Genomic DNA, 11,118 nt, shown 5'->3' with positions numbered 1-11,118 from the left:
ATATTATGCCTTTACATAAGATTAGAAAAAGTTTCTTTTTTCTTTAAAAGTGTCTACAATGAATAATTCCTGTTAGAACCGGTGGAATTAACAAAAGAAAAAGAGTAAATGATTTAGATCAGAGCTTAACAGCCTTGTTTCTACAGGGCCACACAGTAAAAATGTTTCAGGCTCTCTGGGCCATGCAGTTTTTGTTGACTGCTGCTATGGTGCAGAAACAGCTGTAGTCAAATCCAGCATAACTGTAAACAAATGTGAGCGTGGCTGTGGTATCAAAAGCTATACAGAAACAGGCCTTGGACTGGATTTGGCCAATCCCTGATGTAGAGGAAGATTAGTGCCCCCCAAGTCCTCCCCAGGCATCAGAATCACCTGGGGAAATTATCATAAAACACCAGTGCGGAGGCACCAGCCCAAGCATCCTTACAGGCTTGTTCTGTGCGGTCCTCAGGTGATCTTAATCCATAGTCATGATGAGGACCATAATTTAGGGAATGGCCATGTGTCTCTTGCTCCCTAAGGTTGCAGGTGTTTTCCTAGCCCTTGCCAAGCCTGTCTCAGATGTTAGCATGACTCAAAGGCCTCTCAGGACCTGGAACACCAATGGGGAAAGGCCCCGGGGGAAAAATGGAAGCTCAGAGCCCTGATTCCACCTGCCCTTCCTCTCCACGGGTCTTCGGCAGGTAAGCCTCCACATTGCCCACCTGCTTTCCTCTCCTCTGCACCAGTGGGAATCACCTGTATTGGTGGAACTTACCAGGTTGGGTTCTGTCTCTTCTAAGTGAAATGGAAACACAGGTGATAATGGAATTCATTCATCTGTGTTCAAATTTTCTAAAAAGTACACTTTATTAAATGTGAGGTGCTTACTGGCAACTGAGGAAACCAGGCCAAAGGAAAGTCACTGCCTCCCAAAGGTTGGACTCCTGAAAATTTCACTTATGAATAGAATGATCAGGTCCAGGAATCACAGGGCTTGCTTATAGTGCAGTCTTTATGCTAAGAATTGAATCCAGGTGAATGTGTCCTGCTCAGGAAGAGCAGTGTCAGAGTGCTGAGCCACTTTAATCTCTCCTCATCTCTCTCAACTTTCCTCAAAGGACAGGACTCACTGTTTCCCTTCTCCTGCTTTGTGTTATCCAAACTGGTGGAAGAAAGGATGTCATGCATCTGGCATGCTCCATCTCTGAGACTGACTGCTGTGGATCCACCTCATCATAACTCTTCTTTCTCCTCTTCTGCACAGATGCAAGCTGCCCGTTGACTGTTCATAAAAGGCCGGCAGCCCAAGGTCCATACGGTATTGAACACAGTGTCAGCCAGAGAATCACAGGCTGCTTGAAAAAGATGGAGAAATAGAAAGGTTAACATAGAGGACTACCCTAAGTAGTGCAATTGTGAAGGGGCAGCCCCAGAGCAAAGTGGAGTCAGTCATCTGATACAGAATTAAAAGGGAAAGCACACATTTAAGAGAAGCTTTTTAGACAAGCTGCCATCCAATCCAGTTAAGTGAAATGCTCTTTGGAGTGGCTTTCTTTTGTGGGCCCGCTGATCACAATAATGGTTAGTAACTGGGATCTCCCCTATCATTATGCTCACCATTTTACAGAATCCTCCCTCAGGTGACACTGTTATGTTTCCTATCACTTTCCCTGTTCAAGAATGGGTCGCACAATTGGTTACTGGTTGTGAAACATTTGTTTGCATTGGATATGTTGGTCAGCCACTCTCCGAGATGTCAGTGAGAGACAAAAGGCATCATCCCCAATTCTAGGACTTCACAGTTTGGACCAAGGAGATGGCATGGTCAGGTCAATAGTTAGTTACACTAGACCACAGTTAACATGTCCCCAAGCCAGTATGGAAGCCCACAGAAAGGGTCCCTATCCCTTTGGGGGTTAGGGTTATTAATTAGGAAAGGCAACTCAGAGAAACTATAGTATTTTAAGTTGAAATTTTAAGAATATCCAGGAAAATGAATTACTGATGCAGGCTACTTGAAATCTTGAAAACATTATGTTAAATAAAAGAAGCCAGGCACAAAATTCCACATACTATGTGATTCCATTTATATGAAGTGTCTGCCACAGGCAATCTATAGTGATAGAAAGTAGATTGGTGGTTGCCATGGGCTATGGATATGGGGTGATGAGGAATGACTGCTAACAGATACAGGATTTCTTTGGGGGTAATGAAAATGCTCTGGAATTATATGGTGGTGATAGTTGCACAGCCCTGTGAATATATGAAAAACCACTGAATCACACACTTTATACGGAAGGATTTTATGGCATGTGAATGATGTAACAATAAAATTGGTTTATAGAAAAGATTTTTAAAAGTTGACAAGCTTTTAGCTAAAATGACCAGAAGACTCAAGTTGCTAAACTCAGAAATGAAAGACAGATATTGCTGCTAATCTTGCAGAAATAAAAAGGACAGGGCCAGGGATTTAGCTCAGTGGTTTTGTCACCTGCTGTGCAAGCGCAAGGACCCAAGTTCGATCCCTGGTACCAAAAAAACCCAAAAAAACAAAAAAAAAAACCCACAACAAGGGAATGCAAAAAAATAGACAATTTAAAGGAAATGACGAATATCTAGAAAGGCATAAACTGCTAAAACTGACTAAAGAAAAAATAGAAAGTGTGAGTAGATTGCTAGTGTATATAAATACAATAATTAGTTCAAACTTTTAAATTAGGAATTAAAAACTTCCCCAAAGGAAACCCAATCCCACATGACTTCACTGGGGAATTTTACCAGACATTAAAGGAGAATTAACACTAATCCTTCTCAAACTCACCCAAAAGTAAAAGAGGGGTCAATTGCCAGCTCATTGTACAAGATCATTATTACTCTGATACCAAAACCAGACCAAGACCTCACAAAGCCACAAGACCAAGACCTAACAAACCTTAGACCAGTATCTCTTATGAATATAAATGCAAAATCTTTAACAAGGTACTAGTAAGCTGAATCTGGTAACATGGAAAAAGAATTACACTTGGCCGAGGATTTAGCTCAGTGGTGCTGCCACCTGCCTCCCAAGCGCAAGGTCCTGAGTTCGATCCCCGGTACCAAAAAAAAAGAAAAGAAAGAATACAAATTTGGTTCAGCATTCTAAAATCAATTAACATAATAGAACCAATATTAATAGAATAAAGGACAAATATCACATGATGCAGAAAAACATTTGACAACGACTGAATCTTTTTTCATGATAAAACCACTCAAAAAACTAGGAAAAGAAGAGAACTTCTACAACCTGACAGAGGCTAACTAGAAATAGCCACAACTAACAATCATGCTTAATGCTTAAAGGATTAAAAATACAGAACTCAAGCTGGGGATTTAGCTCAGCGGTTCCACCGCCTGCCTCGCAAGTGCAAGGTCCCAAGTTCAATCCCTGGTATCAAAAGAAAAAAATCTCTAAGTAAATAAATCATCAAATATACATATAGACAATCATATGGGCTGTGGATTTAGCTCAGTGGTGCCTATGCCTGCCTTGCAAGCACAAGGTCCTGAGTTCGATCCCCAGTGCCAAAAAAAAAAAAAAAGAACACACAGAATTCAATAATAAAAAGAATTCAGAAAGGGACACAAAGGATTTGAATAGACATTTTTCCCAAGCATTATGGAATGACCAATAAAAATATGCTCAACATCACTACTTGCCAGAGAGATGCAAATCAAAACCACAATGAGGTACTACTTCACACACAAATCGAAAAGTCAGATAATAATCAGTGTTGGTGAGGGTATGAAGAAATTGGAACTTTTATGCATTGCTTGTGGGAATGTAAAATGGTGTGGCTATTTGGGAAAATAGTTTGTCAGTTCTTCAAACAATTAAACATAGAATTACCATATAACCCAGCAATTTCTTTCCTAGATATATACCCAAGAGAAGTGAAAACAGAGTTCCCCATATAAACTTGTCCATAAATGTTCATGGCAGCAGTATTAATAACCAAAAGATAGGAACAACCCAAATATACATCAACTGATGATGGGATAAAGGAAATATGTTAAAGCTATACAACAGAATACCCTTCAGCAATACAAAGGAATGAAACTCTGATACATCCTACAACATGGGTAAACATTACTAAATAAAAGAAGTTAGTTACAGAAGACCACATATTATTCCACTTGTGTGAAATATCCAGAGTGGGCAAATCAAGAGGCAGAAAGAAGATTCATGGTTGCCTCAAGCCGAGCAGGAGGAGTCTGGGGAGGTCTACTATATGGCTGGGGGTCCCTTTTTGAACTTCTAAAATTGATTGTGGGATTGTCTGCAAAACTATGAACATACTTAACAAAAATTTAAGTGGGTGGATTTTATTGTATATGATCACAAGAACAATAAAGCTGTTTCAGTAATACCAACAGATGAATGACCAGGGCATTCCAAGCAGAGGGAACTGTGGGGACAGAAAGGTTTGGGCCATTGAGCTCAGTGGTGTGTGGTTCAGGGGTCAGGAGAGAAATCTGGAATATTCAAAATGATGCCGACAGGGGTAGGCTAGGGCTGTACCAGGAAGGGCCATGAACATTGTTTTTAATCCTTAAAGAAAACTATCAGATGACTACACAGATCCACAGATCCACATAAAAATAGTGGATGGGGTGCCAGGGATTTAGCTCAGTGGCACTGTGCCTGCCTCACAAGAGCAAGGTCCTGAGTTCGACCCCCGGTACCAAAAGAAAAAAGAAAAAAAAATAGTGGATGGGGCTCAGAGACTGGACTAATTTTCCAGAACTAGGAAGGGGGATATCAAGGAGACACTGAGGAGAAAGAATCAATAGGAAGGACATTGGTGGGAGGCAGTAACTTGACCTGGCCCTAGATTAGCAGCAGGTTCTTTTCACCCTCTGCAGACAGAGGATAGAATGATTCTCCCCTTACAGAGCCCAATCAATTATTCATATTCCCAAGTCCCCACACATTCACTTTAGGACAACACTCTAGACATTGATCTATGAACCATATTCAAGATCCTCTGACTGCTGGCGCTGCCTGTGTGCGGCACGGGGCCAGCACTTTATAAGCCTGAATTCTGAAAATATAAAATGTTAATACCTGCATGTGATTCCCTGGCTTCGGAAGCTAAGAAATTAAAACTTTTCTTAAGATAAACTAGGAAAAAGAAATTAGAGAGTCAGTGTGGAAACTAAGCAGTGTTTAAAAATAATTATTCTGAAAAAAATAATTATTCTGAAGTGTACAGAAACCTTTACACAAAGAGGTTTTTTAAAAATTCCTCTCCTAACAACAAAATGTGAAAAACAGGCTTAAGCCAAAACAAGTGGTTCTATATAGAGTAACTCCTGGTGTGGAAAACTATTTAACAGTGGAATGAATAACCCAGGCCAGTTGGGCGAATCTTTTTCCAGTCTTATAGGATGGATTTTCATTTCTCTGGGAAGGCTTGGTGCGGTCCCTTCCACGAGGAGCAGAGCCAGCAGCCTGTGGGCAGGACAGCAAGAACTTTCTGGAAGGAGTGGCCAGAGCCTCCCCAGCCTTTCCTGTGGCGCCACAGTGCTCCAGAGAGCAGCTCCCGTGCTCTGACAATCTCTGAGCACAGGGCCCTGGCTACCTCTGTGAAAACAGAACACAACTCCTGTGCCCAGTAAATGTCGTCAGGAGACCTACCTTCCACATTGGACACAAAGCCCAGGCTCCGCTTAAGGTCGGAGCAGATGGAGTGGAGACACCATCGGAATTTTGCATCACAGCGATACTTGTTGGCCCCACACGTGTCATAGCAGACATCCAGCTGGTTGCAGCACTTGGTCATTGCTGGAATGCCCAAGTCCATCTGCAAAAGGGAAGGAGAAGAGGAGAAGGAGGAAAATGCCACATTTAGGCCAAGGACACCCTCAGGCAGCTCTGCCCTCCGTGCGTGAACTAGCCAGTCCTCCAATGGCTGACACCTACCTGTTCACTTCAAATCAGAAACGCCGATGGGTTAAGACAAAGTGAGTCACAGGGTGCTAAGTTCTTATTGTTTAGCTACTAATATAGTAAGTGACTCCCTGGCCCATTTGCCATATTTTTCTTTGCAACAGTGTGGAAAACAGAGACCAGGGAGGAGGTCAAAAGGACAGAGCTATAGGACTACAGACTCAATTAAAACTTAGGTTAATATTTCCATCTCAGATTTTGTTTGAAAAAACTATTCCAAGGCTAAACAGTATAAAAAATTCAGCCTCAGTTGAGCAAGAGATCACTGGAAAATCTCAAGGACACATCCCATCATACAGCATCTTTTTTAAAAAATGAATTTTATTGGTGCATTTTAGGTATACAATATGATGACATTCATCATTGGAAATTTGCACCTTTACATAATCTCTCTTGATTCTTATTTTTTCCCTATTCCCCTGCCCTCCCTTTAACCCCTCAATTCCTCCCTATTTACAAAGACTTTGTTTCCATTTTTCATTTTCTCATATTAATTCCATTCCCTTCTTTCCTTTCCCCTGCCCCTCCCACTTCCCTTCCCCTTTGCCCCTTTTCTTCCTATTTCACATTATCTATTATATCTTTCAGTCCTTATTTACACTTTCAGTTTCTCAGACTAGAGAAACTATTTGGTATTTACACATGTTTGTCCTATTTATTTCACTTAAGGGTATCACCTCAATGTGCATCCACTTAGCTAAAAGTGTCTCTAATTTCTCATTTTTTATGGCTGAGTAGTACTCCATTTTATTAAAAAAAAAAACCCACATTTTCTTTATCCAGGCTCCAGTTCATGGGCATTTGGGCTGTTTCCAAGTTTTAGTTATTACAAACTGTGCTGCTATGAACATGGGTGCACATATATCACTGTGGTATGATTCTTTTATTTCTTTGGGGAAGATACCCAGCAGGGGAAGAGCTGGGTCAAATGGAACTTCCAGTCCTAGTTCTTTGAGGTATCTCCATACTGATTTCCACAGTGCTTGCACCAGTCTACACTCCCACCAGCAGTGGAGCAGGGTTCCTCTTTCCCCACAGCCCCACCAGCATTTGTTATTGGTTGATTTCATGATAACAGCCATTCTTTCTGGAGTGAAGTGGAATCTCAGCGTTGTTTTCATTTGCATCTCTCGAATGACCAGTGATGTTGAACATTTTTTCATGTATTTATTTGCTATTTCTACTTCTTTGTCTGAGAAATGTCTGTTCATTTCAGATGCCCATTTTTGGATTGGGTCTTTAAATTTGGGAGGTCTGATTTTTTTAAATTCTTTATAGATTCGAGATAGTAGACCTTTGTCTGAGGAAGAGCAGGTGAAGATTTTTTCCCACATTGTGGGTTGTCTCTTCACACTGCTGGTGGTTTCTCTTGCTGCGCAGAAGCTTTTTAATAAGAAGAGATCCCATTTGTTGATTGTTTGTGCTAGTTCACGGGCAACTAAGGTTTTGTTCATAAAATCTTTTCCTACACCAATGTCTTCAAGAGTTCTACCTAACCTCTGTTCCAGGTGGTTCAGCGTTCCTGTTTTAATATTTAGATCTTTAATCCATTTACATTTTAGTTTGGTGCATAGTGAGAGATATAGGTTTAGTTTTAGTCTTTGGCAAGTTGAAACCCAATTTTTCTAGCACCATTTATTAAAGAGGCTATCTTTCCTCCAGTGAGGGTGTTTGGCTCCTTTGTCGAAGATGAGGTGGCTGAGTGTGTCTGGAGTTGTTTTGGCATCTTCTAGTCTGCTCCACTGGTCCTCAGGTCTGTTTCTTTTTTTTTTTTTTTTGGTACCAGGGATTGAACTCAGGTCCTTGTGCTTGTGAGGCAGGCGGCGGAACCACTGAGCTAAATCCCCGGCCCAACCTCAGGTCTGTTTCTTTGCCAGTACTACGCTGTTTTTATCACAGTAGCTTTATAGCACAGTTTCAAGTTGAGGGTTGTGATACCCCCTGCCACGTCTCTGTGGCCTAGAATTGCTTTTGCTATTCTAGGTCTCTTCTTGTTCCAAATGAATTTTTGGATTGTTTTCTCAAGGTCCATGAAGTATGCTGCTGGTATCTCAATTGGAATTGCATTGAATCTATATAGTAGTTTTGGAAGTATGACCATTTTCATTATGTTGATTCTTCCTACCCAGGAGCAAGGGATGTCTTTCCATTTTCTGATAGCATCTTCAATCTCTCTTTTCAGAGTGCTATAGTTTTCAGAAAAGAGGTCTTTGATTTCTTTTGTTAGGTTGATTCCTAGGTATTTCAGTTTTTTGGATGCTAGTGTGAAAGGAATTGTTTGCCCTATTTCTCTCTCAGGGAGTCTGTTGTTCATGTAGAGGAAAGCTATTGATTTTTGTGTGTTGACCTTGTATCCAGCTACTTTACTGAATTTGGTTATTAAGCCTAGAAGACTTTTGGTGGCATTCTTGGGGTCTTCTATATAGAGTATGTCATCTGCAAATAATGACAATTTGACTTCTTCATTTCCTATCTTTATTCCTTTTATTTCTTTCTCTTGTCTAATTGCTGTGGCTAATGTTTCCAAAACTATATTGAACAGGAGTGGTGATAGTGGACATCCTTGTCTTGTTCCTGATTTTAGTGTGAAGGATTTCAGTTTTTGACCATTTAGTATGATATTGGCTATTGGTTTTTCATAGAAGACTTTGATCAGATTAAGGTAGAAGCTATTTCAATTTTTATAGGGTTTTTATCATAAATATATGTTGGATTTTGTCGAATGCTTTTTCTGCATCTATTGAGATGATCATATGGTTTTTGTCCTTGGCTCTATTGATATAGTATATTACATTGATTGATTTGCATATGTTCAGCCATCCCTGCATCCCTGCGATGAATCTCACTTGATCAGGGTGTATGACCTTCTTGATGATCTCCTGCATTTTGTTTGCCAGTATCTTATTAAGGATTTTTCATCTATGTTCATTAGTGAGATTGGCCTATAGTTTTCTTTTTCAGTTGAGTCTTTCTCTGTTTTGGGGCTCAAGGTGATGCTTGCTTCCAGGAATGAATTTGGGAGTATTGCTTCCCTTTCAATTTCATTGAAGAGTTTAAACAGTAGTGGCAGTAGTTCCTCTCTAAATTTCTTGTAGAATTCAGCACTGAAGCCATCAGGACCTGGGCTTTTCTTAGTTGGCAAGGTTTTAATTATGTTTTCAATTTCCTTGGTTGATATTGGGTTGTTTAGAATATTTAGGTCTTCTTTGTTCAACTTTAGTAATTCATACATATCTAGGAATCTGTCCATTTCATCTGTGTTTTCCATCTTATTGGTGTATAGGTTCTTGAAGTAGGTATTAATGATCCTCTGGATTTCTGCTGGGTCTATTGTAATTTCATCCTTCTCTTTCCTAATTGCATGGGTCTTTTGTTTCCTTTTTCTGGTAAGGCTGGGTAAGGGTTTGTCAATTTTGTTTATTCTTTCGAAGAACCACCTCTTGGCTTCATTGATTTTTTTGAATCATTCTCTTAGTCTCCATTACATTGATTTCTGCTCTGATCTTTATAATTTCCCCCCTTGTATAAGCTTTGGGTTTGTCCTGCTCTTCTTTTTCTAGAAGCTTGAGGTTCAGCATCAGGTTCTTTAATTTGGCTTGCTCTGTTTTCCTAATATGATTATTCACTGATATGAATTTCCCTCATAAGACTGCTTTTATTGTGTCCCATAGATTCCAATATGTTGTATTGTCATTGTTGATTAATTATAGGAACTAAATGGCTCCCCGCCACCATTCCACTGCTCCTAGGGCAGAGGAGGTGAGCCGTGTGGGCACCAGCAGCAACCCCCCCAACCCCCGGAAATGAGAAGACAAGTAAACAAGCCTCAAAAACAGACTTCCAGATCACCTACAGCAATCCCAAAGGGAAATGAGATGGAACAATCTGATACTAAACAACCTGAACTCCCTGAACTGGCAACAAAAGAGGATCTGGAAAAAATGAAATCAGAAATAATTTCTCAGATAACAGCAAAGATTGTGCCCATAGTGCAACACATGATTAATCAATCTAGAGAGAACATAGATAAAAAATATAGAAGCTGAGGAACATGATGGAATCTCAACATAGGAAACAAATGGAATCCATAAAACAGATACAAACAGATTTCCAGGAGATTAAAAACTCCATTGAAAGTCTAAGCAGCAATATGAACCAATGTGAGGACAGAATTTCAGATATAGAAGATAAGATTGCAATTAGTGACCAGGAAAAGAAAAATTGCTTTAAAATTGTAAGGGACCACAAGAAAGCAATCCAGCAGCTGCTAGACAATGCAAAGAAGAATAACATAAGACTGACTGGAGTCAATGAAGAAACAGGAGAGAGTGCAGATGACATAAAAAAATCTGTTCACAGAAGTGATGGCAGAAAACTTCCCAAGCAGGGGAAAAGAACTTGACATACAGATAAGTGAGGCATATAGGACTCCAACTAGCCTTGATCAAAAAAAATCTACACATAGGCATATAATAGTTAGAATTCCAGAAATCCAACAGAAGAACAAAGTTCTACAAGCAGTGAGAGAAAAGAAAGAACTCACATACAAAGGAAAGCCCATTAGAATCACAGCAGACTTCTCAATGCAAACCCTCAAGGCAAGAAGAGCTTGGAGTGATGTTTTTCAAGCCCTAAAGGAAAACAGCTTCCAACCCAGATTGATGTACCCTGCAAAACTATCTTTCAAAATTGATGGAGAAATAAGATACTTTCATGATATGATAAAGAGAACCTTAGGAACTGCATGAATACCAAACCAACACACAAAAAATTTTAGACAATATCCTAGGAAAAGACAATGAGGATCACAACCCCTGGAAGCCCAGCAGAATGAATTCGTTGGGTGTGACAAATTAAATGCAAAGGGGAAGAATCCAACAAAAAGAAAAAGTCATGACAAGGCTTTTAAAGCTTTTAACTTCATCTCCCTAATGAGTGTATAATTCTCTTTTTTTCCCATTAAGTTTATTGGTACATTTTCAGTATAAAATACAGTTACATTCATCATTGGGATCTTGTACCTTTACATGAGTATCTTGGTTCTTATTTTTTTCCCCATTCCCCTGCCCTTCCTTCACCCCCTCCACCCTTCCCTATTTGCAAAGACTTTGTTTCCATTATTTTTCCTCTTCTCATATTTTTTCCTT

At 39.9% G+C, this 11,118-nt stretch overlaps 1 protein-coding gene across 2 annotated transcripts in view; it reads right to left on the bottom strand.

Annotated features, from left to right (window-relative positions):
• Positions 1-976: 976 nt before the first annotated feature.
• Positions 977-11,118, bottom strand: part of Pla2g12b (phospholipase A2 group XIIB) — a 28,152-nt gene continuing 18,010 nt past the window's right edge. The window contains exons 3-4 of one of the 2 annotated variants that reach the window (XM_004846258.3): positions 5,660-5,825; positions 977-1,337 (exon numbers count right to left, since the gene is read on the bottom strand). In XM_004846258.3, coding sequence (XP_004846315.1) covers positions 1,216-1,337; positions 5,660-5,825 — 288 coding nt within the window. In that variant the 3' untranslated portion in view covers positions 977-1,215. The remainder of the gene's footprint in view (positions 1,338-5,659; positions 5,826-11,118) is intronic. The other variant, XM_004846259.3, reaches the window with a different exon arrangement.

Source organism: Heterocephalus glaber, unplaced genomic scaffold, assembly GCF_053883595.1.
Source record: "Heterocephalus glaber isolate CG9 unplaced genomic scaffold, H.glaber_assembly_v1.0 deba00001497, whole genome shotgun sequence".
Lineage (NCBI taxonomy): Eukaryota > Metazoa > Chordata > Mammalia > Rodentia > Bathyergidae > Heterocephalus > Heterocephalus glaber.
This window is presented reverse-complemented; position numbering and strand designations above follow the sequence as displayed.